Below are 15,112 nucleotides of genomic sequence, written 5' to 3'. Positions count from 1 at the left end.
ATATTCTTAATCAAACAATTGACCAAATATTTCATTAGCTTCCAAGTTAATGTTTCAAAATTAAATACTAAATACTCAACATAAGTAGATTTAAGTAAAGGTGTTTCTAGTGGGAAATTTTTTTTTTTTTTTTAATTGTACAGTTTAACATCTCATTGTTAATTGAAGAATATAACATTATAAGCTGCAGAAACTATTCACCAAAAACTTGGCTGTCATCCAAATAAACTGATAACAGCTGGCAGACAAAATATTTAAAGCACTAATACTTTATAAACACTAATGACAACAGATAAGATTATAGAAAAAAAAAGGTTTTATTAAAGAATGAATGTAAAACAAAGAAGATATGGGTATGAATAACAGATTAACCTATTGAAAACACTAAAGAGAAATTACAGCTGACTTGAGTAAAATAACCATGTAACTATAAAGGGAGGATTTCAATGAAACTAACACCACTTCAAAGCACAGCAAACATCTTTGAAGAAGGATTACAGTAAAAAAAAAACCAACACAGTCCATAACTTAGATTGTCCAACTAAAGGAGAAAATTATGACAGCTAGTTTTGTGGTGGTTAACATTTCCCTTACACACCTCTAAGCAGTCTTTATAAAATATGTTCAAACAAGTAATGTCAAATTAGATCCCCATTTTCAAATATAACAATTTCACTATTAAGCCTGAAAGGGAGGTGAAAAGTAAAATGAGATTTGAGAAGGTAATATTCATCATCATCATTTAACGTCCGCTTTCCATGCTAGCATGGGTTGGACGATTTGACTGAGGACTGGTGAAACCGGATGGCAACACCAGGCTCCAATCTGATTTGGCAGAGTTTCTACAGCTGGATGCCCTTCCTAACGCCAACCACTCAGAGTGTAGTGGGTGCTTTTACGTGTCACCCGCACGAAGGCCAGTCAGGCGGTACTGGCAACGGCCACGCTCAAAATGGTGTATTTTATGTGCCACCCGCACAAAAACCAGTCCAGGGGCACTGGCAACGATCTCGCTTGGAAATCCTACGAAGGCCAGTCAGGCGGTACTGGCAATATTACTATTGTATTATTATATTTTAAAAGGATGGATGTAACTCTTCACAAAGATAAACAGACAAGACAAAGAGTGCGATACAATTGCAATAGATATTTCATTGGTTGAACGATATTTCAACAGTAAGTTTGTCTTTGTCGAATTCAAAATAAAAAGTGATAAAAATTCAAAATTAAAGAAATTCAAATCTAAAATATGAACAAAAGCAACCAGCGTCCACACCTTGATGGAATGACATCATCAGTCTTTAAGCTTCAATTTTATAACTGGTGCAAAAAAATGACAGAAAAAAAAGAAAACAGAAAATGAAGAATATTTAATCAAACAGTTTCGTGTAAATTTGATGAAATTCTCCTGTCATTTTATTCATTCCTCCAGGGCATGGTGTTAATAACCCGCAAACAGATTTCCCCTCATGCATTTTGAGCATTGAAAGTGTAGCAGATTCAGAATATTTTCTGAGAATATGCACTTTCAAATTTTTTTTTCAAAATTGCAGCCGTTTGAAGCAAAATGTTTGGCAAGTTCTGTCAAACTACTGTTATTGTGCCAAATGTTATATCTATGCCCATTAAATCTTTTGTTTAATTGTTTTGTTGTACAACCAACATAAATCGTTGCGTTTCATGCATTCTGCTGCATACACCAAATGGGAATCTCTACATATCCTGCCTTCTGTATAAATCATAGCATTTTTGTTTAGATTCCTACTGGAATTCACTTGACTCATGATGTTGCACAATGAACAGGGCTTACCTCTCTTGCGACTGTTTTTCAAGATACAGCATGCAGATTACTCCAATGTTAGTTTTCTTGGAGTCAGAAATAGGTCAATAGTTCTCATATTTTTATTCCATCTAAAGGCTACAATAGGCAGCTGAGGAAATACCTGTTTGAGACAAGGATATTTTTCCGCAACATGCTGGTACCTTTCAGGCAACTTTTGAAACGTAAGCAAAATTTCAGTGCCAGTTAACCACTAAAAAAATTCTGTCACATATTGTACTGCGTTTGCTAAAATTATGCATGAAGGTTTGACTTTCTTTGCTAATCTTAGATATCTCATTTGCTATTTCCTTTAATCAAGATTCACTGTAACCGCATTTGACATAATGGTGTACAAAAGCATTTGCAGGTTTCCAGTAATCTCCTACATCAGCACAAATTCGTTTTAACCTCAAAAATTAGGATGATGTTTGAATGATGTTTTTCAAAACTGTTTAACTCTTGTTACCATATTTCTGTTGAGATGTTCTGTGTTTCTTTCAATTAATTATAAATATAACAAAGAATTTAGTAAAATAACTTAGTTATCATTAAGCTAGTGTTAAGATCATAAATTGTGACTAAGGTTTGGTGGAAGATTTTAATTCAGAACTTTTGAAAGCAAGACATTTGTACTATTGAGCCAGAAGCAGTTTCAGCTGGGTTGATATCAAAAGGGTTAAGCAAAGGAAAAACTCCAAGATAAAGCTATTCATATGAATTTACAATCAGTAATTTTCTACCAATAAGAGAATAAAATAATATATGGTAATTGGAGAGCTAAAAAACATTGTATTGATTTGTGCTAAACTCAATCTTGGGACATTAAAGAAACAGTAAAGCAACATTGGTAATTGTTTAGCTAGTCCAAGTCAGTCTTGATTGATTAAACCAATATTCAAAGCATTCCAGCTGTGACCAATTTGCTTTTTGAACAGCAAAACTACATCATCCAAAATATCTTTTATTCAAGGCAGTAGAGTGTAATTTAAGAAAACTGTTAAGAGTCATTTCTAACTGGTTGAGTAACCAAATAGAAGCTCCTTTGGTGGCTCACAAAAATAGAAAGTTTTTAAACACACATACTCATAAAAACCAATCATATTGACATTTATAATAATAGTTCAATGTTTTAAACCAAAACCTATGAAAATATCTAAGGAAATATTTCCTCTTCCTTTTTTTCAAATATTTGCAATGTCTCGCCCAACAAATATCTCTACTATCCAAACTACGCAGTATATTAAAACTCTGAAAGATGCGTTTGTATATATGTAGAAGTCAGTGTCCACACCACACACCCAGATATCATGAATAAGGACTTCCAATTGCTCTATCTCAGTTTCCCCTTTTTCATTCTTCTAAATTCCTCTATTCCTTCTACCCACTCTGAACTTCATTATGTCAACAACAGGTGAATCAACACCCATTGCACTTTAAGAATACTTATTTCACTTCACTTGTCTCTGAAATCATTACCAGAGACTTCAACATGTACAACACTTCTTAGCACTTCATACTCCCCCTACGTTGACGCTGCTGGTATAAAAGCAGAATCTTTCGCTATCTACAACAAATATATCCTCCTCTACACATATTCCTCACTAATATATTGACATCTTTAATCTCATTTCCAAACCTAGCCTCTATCAAACCCTTAACATCTCTGCTCTTATTGAGCTGTTCAATAATTAGCTAAACCTGTATATTATGCAACTTCCCCTCTCCCTCAAAACTATCAATTCTAGGACTTTATGGATCTTCAAATCAGCTCACTGATTGAGATTTTCTGGTTTTATGCTAATTAATCCTGATAAGAAATGTGCTTCGACCTTTGACCCATCAGAAACAGCTAAATAGTCAACTGAAACCATCCTCTTAGGCTTGTCTCTTTACAACCACCATCTCCAACTCCCTCCGTCACTCTTCCTCCTAAGTGACAATCTATAACAGCTCCCATAGGACAAGATCTACTGAAGAACTGGTCTAGTATCTCACTCATCAGTGGTGCCTCATACTCGAGAAAGTTGGCAAAAACAATGCCACTGATCTTGACATCAGCTAAAACAGCTGACATGGAAATCTTGCTAAATTTCTTACGTATAGTCTTCTTCCAACTCATCTTGGGTTGGTAGCTGCCTATTAGAATGCACTGTCACATGTGCACAGATGTGAGGTGTCACAGGGGTGGGGTGTCATTTTGAATTTTACTCCAATTCAGGTGTGCACTATAGTTATACTGCCTATGCTCTTCTTCCTGTACATAAACAATCTAATTGTTGTCACCTCTAACAATGCTGTTCACTCCTTAACCTTCAATATACCTATGCAACTGAAACCCCTCATACCAAACTTGCATTGCCTCAAAAACTGGAGACCTTGGAAACATTCTTTAATGGAGACATGACAATCCTTCAAAGGCACAAAGACATGTCCACTACTAGTCTATGGCATCGTTCACTTAAAACCCTAGAATTTACTACAACCTGGTTTCACCAGTCCTCAGTCAAATCGTCCAACCCATGCTAGCATGGAAAGCGGACGTTAAACGACGACGACGACGACGAAAGCAAAAATTACTGGAGTGGCCCTGCTAAAACATCCTAGGTTATATAGGAAAACCATCCACTAGCATGGATTCACTCAAGTTCATTCACAGTGCCTTTTAAAGAGTATCCCCTTAGCAGAGATAGCTAACCTCATACCATCTCTATGTATATCTTTGCATTAGTTAGAGAAGCCTACATGCAAACGTCTAGTGTTATCTAACTGCTGGACCATCCTCATCTTTCCTGTCATTGTATTCCTTCTAAGGCTCCATACTAACCTACTATGTTTAGTCCTTTCTCCATTGAACATCAACCCATTGAACTTCCAACCAGCTATCAACTTGCAGTCGCTCAAGAACATTTTCTCATTTTTATAAATTTTCACTGCCATCTTTAAGAACAAAATTTGAAAACGTCATACTTGGAATGTTTAATTTGTATGTTAAAAAAAAGTATTAAACTTCATTTTTATTCCTTTTTGTTTACAAAATTTAACAGTTATAATATCCTTAAAAGAATTGAGTTTTTTTAATAATTACACATATTGCTTGTAAGACAATATAAGAGGCTATGAAGCTCACTTTCCAACCACATAGTTTCAGATTCAGTACAGTTGTTCAGCACCTTGGGCAAGTGTATTCTACAATAGTCCCAAGTCAACCAATGCTTTATGAGTGAATTTGATAGATGGAAACTTTGTAGAAATCCTTTGTATGTGTATGTGCATGCGTGTGAGTTTTGTTTATTCCTTCCCTTCTCTGCTTGAAAACCAGTGTTAGTTTGTTTATGTTCATATCACAATTTGCCAATTTGCACAATTTTGCATACAATGACTAATGCTTAAAAAGAATTAAAAAAACAAGTACTGGAGCTAATTTGAATGACTAAACTCTTAAAAGTAGTGCTCCAGCATGGCTTTTATCCAATGACCAAAACAAGATAAAAGATCACATAATACCACACTTGTTTCAACATGTATATATTGATCTCCTTCTCTACACTCATTCTCAATTCTAAAAACATTATTTTAACTAATTGAATATTATTCCTAACCTCACACAAGCTGGATAAGTACACACAGCATACATCTATACTTCCTCTTGTGTTATCTAGTCTGGAAAGCCAAACCTTCAAAAGGTGTAATACAATATCCAACCCAGTTTAACCCCATGGCCTGGTCATTGGGTCCTTTTAGTAGAATTTATTCCATTACAAGCAGACACCCCAACCCTGCATATATTAATGCTTAATATCAGCCACATCAAACTCACCAGTCAAAGACTTCCTGCAAAGATCAAGGAAACTGCACCTCTACCTTTGACTAAAATAGTTATTTAAAAAAATATAATTTAATTTAAAAACTACCACTTCTCAGCTCTTCCTCAGCCTCTTTGTTTTCCATGTAATCTTAGCAACAAATCTCTTATCCATTTTCCTTACATCTTAATACTAATGATATTGTCTATTTTGCATACAATGAATAATGCTTCTAAAGCAAATATATTTCTCACATTATGCTATTTGACCTATAGGCATTCTGATATATTATTGTCACTATTATATAAACAGAGCATTTCTTTCCCTTCAGTCCCCATGTCTTCATTTTTACATCTACTTTTTCCATGCTAGTATGGGTTGCACAACACTTATATGAAGCAGTATTCTACTGTTGGATGTCTTTCTTGTCGCTAAAGCATACCTATTTAAGTAAAATACTATTATTCGACTAGTTTTTACATGTTGTGACTGCCAAGTGACAAAGTTACAAGAAACAGAGACAGGACATCACTTCCAGTGTAACGTGTCATACATTATCATGTGGAAAGTAATTATTCACACACACACAATCACTTAATACACTGACACACAGACAGACACATACATAAGTTTTCATTTGCCAACTTTACTCATAAGGTATTGGTTAGCCCAAGACTATAGGTGAAGATACTTGCACAAGGTGTCACAGAGTAGCCACATACTTGCAAATGAACTCTGTATTCACACCACCATATCGACATGTATAGTGAACTCTGTATCCACACTCCAAGTTAGAATGCACAATGTTGGGTTTAAAACTAATTCCATTACAGTTTGTCAAAGTTTTGTATCAGTTGACATTGAAATCAACAACATGAAGCACAAGAAGATTAGGCAGGTGCTTAATGAGGATGCAGATCAGAAAAGGTAAACAGCCTGCAGAACTTGAACCAAAAAAGTAAAATATAACTCACTGGGTGTTTAACATTAACTTGTGCGTTGAAGGAATCAGCTGATGTATACAGAATAATCAACTACACTAGAATGGACATGTAATCCAAAAGGATGTTGAGTGCTAGACAAAAAAAGTTGTATGCAGATAGAAGGTCCTCAAAGAGATAAAAATATCAAAAGGAAACTGACAAGATCAAGATATATATTCAATGTATCAGGATCAAGGTATATGTGCCCTAGTGCAGATCCATCCAACTCACAGGTATTAATATGCTGATGTTTAATCCTTTTGATACCAACCTACCTGAAACCACCCCAACTTCTATAATATAAACTTCCTGTATTAAAAAATGATCTAAATTTAAACCTTCCACCAAAATTTCATGTTAATTTGTATTCCAGACACCACATTAACAATGACAATTATTTTACTAAATCTATTGTTTTCAAAATTAACTGAACCAATGTAATGTATTTCAACAGATATATAGTAACAAAAGGGTTAGTAGGAAAAAATTTAGTATAACAAATATGAGGACTGGTGTTGGATAATGTTTATAAGAGTTTCAACAAGACAAGTTGTTAGATTTATGGCCTACTAGTTAAAAGATTAATGGTTCATAAAACATTACTACTGCTGCTGCACTATGTCCTTGACAATGACGAAGTTTGGCTTAAATCCTTCAGCGAGTTGGAGAATTGATGAATGAAAATAATGGCCTGATTACTCATTGGAACAGTTAATGCACACAAATATAATTTACAGAAAACTGGTCAATATGAAATGTAATCATGCCAAAATACAAAACTATAACTAATTGAATAAAACTATACACTTCATGTGCTAATAATAAATGTCATGCAAGGATACTTCACCAAAATATCAACATGATCTAGCTCCAATTACCTAATAATTACAAAAATACACTCTTTCCTGTCATTAACCTTCACCTGTTCTTAATAAGGTAATATTTCTCCATGGCTAAACATGTATTCACAAAAGATTGGAAACAATGGACACTGCTTGCATAAAGGTAATATTCATTTACAACTAGTGTGTAACAATAAAAAATGAGGACAGCTGCATAAAGAGGTGCTGAGCTCTAATTGTGGAGGGTACCTGTGGAAGGGGTAGACCCAGGAAGACACAAGACAAAGTGGTGAGAAAGGATCTTCAGACGCTGGGCATCACTGAGGAAAAGATAAGGGACTGGGGGATGTAGCAATTTGTTGTACTTGATAAGACACATCAAGTTAAGTAAAATTGCTGTCTTCCACACACAGAGACTTGTCCTTTCAGGTGCAGGTACCATTTAAAAAGCACCCATGGCAGTGCTTCATAAGATGGGAATTAATGGGCTAGACTTCCGATGAAAAATTAAGACCTTACTACCGTCATTATTGCTTCAGACTGCTTGGATAACAATACCATAACCACTTAATTAACCAAGGTTGGGGGTGCAATATATTTTAAAGCATCTACAAATAATAAAAATTCCAATTCATAGAGGCTACATAAAAAAAAAAGACATAACAGAAACATTTAACTGATCTTTATGTGTACTTCTTTCTAGTTTTTTTTTTTTTTTCTTTTATTAAAAGGGATAGTGTACACTTTCCCCAGTCTGTCATGGCTTACCAACTTTACACCAATATTTAACCTGATTGAATAAAGTAGGAAGAGAATCTTGTAAAATCATAGGTTCAGACAATATGCAAAAATTAACTAATCTATGGAAAATAGAATGTAAAACATGAAAATATAAAATAAATTATGCTTTATGGCTCTATGTATGCCTACAGGAGCAAAGCTTTTATAATTGTCTACAAAGGGGTTGCATTGTTACTCTTTTAATACTTTGACCTACAAGAAATAGCAGACAAATATTTAAATCACATCCTTCAGCCTTAAAAAGGATATATTGGAATAATATAGTCTTACAGACCTCTAAAAATGATGGAAGGGTCAAGGCTGGAATGCCACTGATCAGGGATGACCAAGAGCTAAATAACCAATAACTTCCTAAGTATGTGTGCATGTGCTTGTGCATGTATGTCCTAAAAACAATGAATAGAATTTAGTATATCATATGAGAAGAATCTTTACAAAAATTTATATCACAAAGCAAAGCCAATCTCCAGTTGCTGCAACAATGAGGAAAAGCTACTATTACAATTAAGTATGTAATAACAAAAAATGCTGTGCATGAGACTCCTCCTTATATAATTCACTAGTTTTAGTGTAGAAGTAGAGAAAATCTGTTGAAATCAGAGACAGTTCATAAAATTATGGACGTTTTTTGAGCATGTAAAATGTAGCTGACATGATTGCAGATGTGCAGGAACAATAAGTGCTAAGAACAGAAATTAGACTTTCTCAAATGCCCAGGAGGCTCCCTTAAGCTTGAAGATAGTTTCTGTTACTTAGGTGACCAAATTAACAGTAGTGGGGGGTGTTGCCAGAATAAGAACAGGATGGAGGAAGTTCGGAGGCCTATTACCTCTGTTGGCAACAAAAGGACTCTCTCTCAAAATGAAAGGCAAACTGTATAATGCTTGTGTGTGAATGGCTATACTCCATGGAGTGAGATATGGGCTTTGAATGCATAAGACAGGTGTAGACTAGAGGGGAATAAAGCTAGTATGCTCCAATGGATATGCAATATCAGTGTGCATGTACAACAAAGCGTAAATATGCTAAGAGAAAAGATGGGCATAAGAAGAATCAAATGCAACATGCAAGCAAGAAGACTATGCTGACTTGGACATGTGATACGTATGAATGAAGACAGCTGTATAAAGTGCTGATCACTTAAAGCGGATTGTACCTGTGGTAGAGGGAGACCCAGGAAGACATGGGATGAAGTAGTGAGGACTGATCTCAAGGTGTTGGGCCTAACAGCAGAGATGACAATCGACCAAGATATCTGGCAATATGAGGTTCTTGAGAAGACCTGTCCACCTCAACGAAACAGAGTTCTGTGAGCGCTATCTGTCCCACCCATATGTAATATGAAATTTTTCACACACTACCCCAAGAAATATAACTACATCTTTTCCTCTTTTTCATGCACTATTCCTGCAGCCCAATCCTGTCCTCCCGGCCCTACTCATAGTATCATTGCTATCCTGTTGTCCCCACTCCTACACACCCAGGTTTCACCAGTTACTGCACCCCCCTACCCCACTGGCCATTTTGCATTCACATGAACTCCCTACTCATGCACCCATGGCAATGCTCTACCATTTCATTTATATTCTCATCCCAGTACTATGTGAATATGCCCTGACACATCGCCATCATCTCTCTTGCTCTTTCTCACCTTTACTCTCTCTTCCATCCTTGTTCTCTCTCACTTTCTGATTGGGTTAATCATATATCTCCTCTACAGCTAGACACCCATTTCTATCCTTCTATCATTACCTAGCAAAGAGCCATCTCCTTCAATACTACCATCCCTCTCAAAGGATCTTTGTCTTGCAAGGTGCTTGGTGACCTTGCCAGTGCTGGTGCCAAGTAAAAAGCACCTAGTTCACTCTGTAAAGTGGTTGGCATTTGGAAGGGCATCCAACTGTAAAAACCATGCCAAAACAGACACTTGAGCTTGGTGCAATCCTCTGGTTTGCCAGCTCCTGTCAAAACTTCCAAACAATGCCAGTATGTAAGATGGACATTAAGTGATGATAATGAATACATTACTGTTAGTTTTTAATGAACCACATCAGTTAAACTGATTTCATATTTGTGGAGAATTTAAACTAAGAAGCTAAAAAACAATCATTATTTTTGCTTTAAGAAACAACTTTACCAAAAGCAATAAAATATTCTTTTTCTTTTTCTACTGGATGACTGAAGTTGGATTGCTGATAAACCACAGAAAAATATAAAACTGATGAACCAATGGGAGGGGGGAATGGTCACTTGATGAAATATCAGCAAAATTTCTTTCAAATAATACCCTTCTATCCAGAAAAAGGAGCATGCTGGATAATGAGCCCCAGGATTTTTGAGAAGGGCAAAAGAATCATAGTTGAATGTCTTTGACCAGAAGTTTTCTCAATCACAAAATTGATGAGGTGACAAATGTTAGGTTTTCACATTTATAATTTAAGACCTTATTTACACATGCTCTTATTAATCCTATAACTTCACCCACTCCATTTATTTATTCTAGCCATTTCTCTTACTTCACCAACTGACAAAATCTTGAAGTTACAATCACCTTGCATTTCATCTTGAGGTCACTGAGTGTGTGTGTGTGTGTGTATATATATATATATATATATATATATATATATGGATGGATGGATAGAGAGATGTTTCTTTGCCACACAAGGCTGAACACAGAGGGGACAAGATACAATATAAAGCTTTTTTGAAGAAAGAAAAAGGAGAAAGATAAAATTTCGATCAAAAGGGACTGTAAAAAAAAAACCCACCAATCACAGAAAATATTGTAAATGTTACAAAAAAGAAAAAACAGATTAGGTTTGTCCATGGAAAGAAAAGCCTACGGAAAAGACCACAGTAACCTCAGGCAATAATGTCCTACAAAGACACATTACAGTAAGTGACTTTTTCCTTTCTTTTCCTCGTTCATAGGATTATGCTCAAGGTGGCTCTGTCAGTCGCACATGTCATCCTTGCTACATTCACAGATAGATAGATAAGCACAAGCTTAGCAGTGTGGTTAAGAAGTCTGCTTCCTAATCATGTGATCTGAAGTGCATTCCCAGTGAATAGATTTGTTATATGGAAGCTGAAACTGTTGTGTGTGTCCATGTCCTGACATAATGTAGTAAACAAGCATCACTATCATACAAGTGATATTGATTCAAGAAATATTACCTTGCTTGAGCAATGTTTTAGTATTAGTAAATGATGTCAGCCCTGTGTGTGTATGCATGCACAAATCTCTGTTGGACTGTTCGGCTCTGTAGAGCAGATGAAACACGTCACACACTACATCATAGGCTTTTATCAAAAGATAGCCCCTTGCTCGGAAACGGGTAAGAGGGGGTAATAAGAAGAGCATCTGACCCATGCAAGAATGAAAAACTGAACATTAAATGATGTTGACAATATAAATACACACACACACATTTATATACATCATGTGAAAGTTCAGCACTGAGATTGAGTCCCATCACTTCTTCCTCAACACCCATTGCACCATGTCCATACTAGTGCAGTCATTACTGCTGTGTATATTAGCCATTACCTTGTTTATCTAGCTGCTCTCTTAGTTCATTTGTGCTCCACCTTTGAATCAAGTAAACAGTACACTCTCATTTTTCATCAGGCTCTATCTTCAATATTCAGGTCTCACAGTACAAGAAATTGCTAGAATCATTAGTTGAAACAAAATGCCTGCAATATTTAGTTACAGCCGTTATATTTGGAGCTCAAATTTTGCTGAAGTCAACTTTGCTATTTACCGATGGGCGGGGCGGGGGGTGTAAAATCGCATACCAGTCAAGTACTGGAGATAATTTTATATTCATATAAAGCGCCTTAAAATGTGAATGGAATTTTAATAAAGTGCTAAAACTGCCACACTACCTCGCACGTTTTCTGCAGTCGGCTTTTCACACCAGGAAAAGAAACGTGCATCTTTAGGTTACCAATCTTTTACATTTTGACAAAATATCAGCAGTTTCTGGTCCTTATTTTTTACTTCGCCGTGAAATTCGGTTATTCACCACCTTCCGGATCATTTTTCACAACGAATCCTATAACTACATATTCAATAATTATTGAACTTTTTCTAATATCTTTTTTTTTAATTTTGATAAAATGATTTATATTTATAGGTAATATCTAATTTTTAAAGCCTATATATTATATAAAATTACTGAAAAGTTCATTTATAGACCACCATGAACTATGTTATTCCATGCATAGATCAATACTCGGAAGCAGATTCATTCCAGTTGTGCATTCCTTGTAAGTTATCCCATTGGAAAACAGACGTTTTAAGCAAATCTCATCCGTTATTTTATATGAATTTACAATTATTATGAGTAAACCGATTATCAAAAAAAAAAGTGAGGGGGGGGGACTTTTTGTTTTTGTGCTTTTTCACTCGCATAAAGAGTTGCCTTTTGTATTTCATTCATGGGATAAAACAGAATGAGGACGAAGTTTCTAAATTGGTATAAATGGCAATATCACAAAAGCTGTCTAAAAATTAATACTACAAGATGTCTCTAATCAGTATAAAATCGGCCTACAATGACGGATTCTTTTCAAGACGAAAAAAGAAAATCAAATTCCTGAATAATGTTTTTAAAATAAAAGAATCTTGGTTTCTTGTTTCATTTTTTCACGATGAAGTAACAATTAACGGTAAAGTCACTACTGAGTATTAACTTGAATTAACCATATAACGTTGACAACTAAAACATTTAGTCACTCGTTTCCATAAATTACCTGTCAAGAGGGGGCTTTAAGAGGAATCAGTAATTTCACGAATTACCGTATTCTTGTTTGGAGTTAATACGGTCGATTAAAGTCCTCATAGAAAAATATCAATGAACTTTCGTTGAGTACAGTTCGCTGATCAAGTCTGATAACATTTGGCGTGTAACAACATTTGCAAAAACCAACACAATTGATATTTCACAAATCACACGTAAATCACATTAGGGACAGTCATTATCGATCAACTAATCTTTCGATAGAGATGGCCAATACAGTACAGCGCCAGACTAAATGCATGCCGTTTATCCCCCCAGAAGGAAGTACAAATATTCAACCATCTATAACATCCCACAAATAACAGTTGTTTTAGTCAACATATCAAACCATAAGCTATTGAAAGGTACAAAGATTAAACATATTAACTACTGTTAGTGCTAATTAAACAGTAAAATAAATCACGCCTAATTTTAATACGAGCACCGAGGAAATGTGTGACATATCCATCTTGTGATGCGAATCAAATCGGTGGAATAAAGGAATCCAGGTACGGCATTTAATTATCTAAAAAAATACGTTAAAAGCTACTTCTTCAGAATTATGAAATAAAAGAAACAAGAGATAATAATATAGGTAGAAATTATCAACGATTGATTAATTGCAAAACCAACAAAATAACACAGGTACCAATTTCCCAATTTTATGATTGAATTATAAATTAAAAATGGGTGTGTTTGTGTGTGTATATGTATGTATATATATATATATATATATACACACATACACACAGATATACACGGTGCTCTTAAGTGTAACTTATAAAAATACAATTGAATCAAATGAATAAATGGAATGGTTGAGTGGCTGAGATAAGAGCAGGATTAATAAAGGCGTGGTCAGATGTAAAGAACAAACGCACCATCCAGACACAGTAAGCCGACACATAACGTAAACAGACGTACGAACAGCTAAGTCATGTGGTACTTACCCTAAACTCTAAAATATAAAGCTTCGAAAGCTAACTGGACCATGTCATAACTTTAACGAAGCCTCTATCCAGGTAAGAGATGAGAGGAACAAATACATTAACAAGATTATGCTGAGTTTACAAAACTGATGTGTGTACTTATGTTGACGAAGGAATATGTGCCACATATACAAATATATAATTAAATCACTGTAACCGTTTGTGCTGACATGTAGTAAACGTTTATAAACATAAATTATTTAAGCAGCTACTTACTTAAGTGCAACGGGTATACGTGTTGTCATCTACACTAAAACAACTAAAAATATTGGAAATTCAAATACATTTCTCGACAAACATTCGATTAAAAAATTAAAGGTCAAATGTAATAAATTTTCTGAAAGACTTGTCCAAGGTTATCGACCACCGTTTAACAAATAAAATGCCAGTATAATTAACACGAACGTTGAAGGAAAAAACATATTTCGCGAGAGAATTTTCGGCCCGTAGAAAAAAAAAGTATAAATATAATTATAAAAACCAAACAAAAAAAGACAGCATAAGTTAAAACCTGAAGATGAAATGTCGGAAGTAAAAAAGAAATAAAATGTACAAACTTTTTTCCTTGCAGCTGCTAATTTATCCTTCTTCGATAATGTCGAAGAAACAACATCTGCCATTTTGCTTGCCACACACTAAACTTCTCTGTTGATTTTGACACGACGCATTCATTGCAGGACCGCATTTAAGTCGGCTCATTACAACAACAGTAAATAATTCAACACGTCTAAAACAATATTTCTTAATATAGAAAAATTATAAAATTGTTTATTTCACTCAAATTGTTTAGCTTTTAAGAAGATATATATTTTTTTAAATATATATTTTGTAGTTAGGCGTAACTAGGATGAAGTTAAAGTGGTGATATGTGATTGGTTAGTTTGCTGTTACACATAACACGCCTGCAATGACATTTACATCAAAGTTTAAGTTTCAAGTATTACTGTAAACCTTAAATTATCTCTAAAACAAAAAAGAAAACTGCATTTCACATTGTCTGAAAACATTTTGTGACATATAGCATATGTTTTACACCTGATATCTTGTATACATTCACTTTCCGAACTGCAGTTTTCCACAAACGT

The 15,112-nt window shown here is 34.9% G+C and overlaps 1 protein-coding gene across 4 annotated transcripts in view; it reads right to left on the bottom strand.

Annotated features, from left to right (window-relative positions):
- Positions 1–14,697, bottom strand: part of LOC106870395 (golgin subfamily A member 2) — a 95,768-nt gene extending 81,071 nt beyond the window's left edge. For all 4 annotated transcript variants that reach the window (XM_089346767.1, XM_014916442.3, XM_089346777.1 and 1 more), the window contains exon 1: positions 14,585–14,697. In XM_089346767.1, the coding sequence (XP_089202893.1) occupies positions 14,585–14,647 (63 nt within the window). In that variant the 5' untranslated portion in view covers positions 14,648–14,697. The remainder of the gene's footprint in view (positions 1–14,584) is intronic.
- Positions 14,698–15,112: the final 415 nt, after the last annotated feature.

The sequence above is a fragment of the Octopus bimaculoides genome, chromosome 2, assembly GCF_046866305.1.
Source record: "Octopus bimaculoides isolate indiv1 chromosome 2, ASM4686630v1, whole genome shotgun sequence".
Lineage (NCBI taxonomy): Eukaryota > Metazoa > Mollusca > Cephalopoda > Octopoda > Octopodidae > Octopus > Octopus bimaculoides.
Note: the sequence above shows the minus strand (reverse complement) of the source record. Positions and strands in the feature narration are given on the sequence as shown.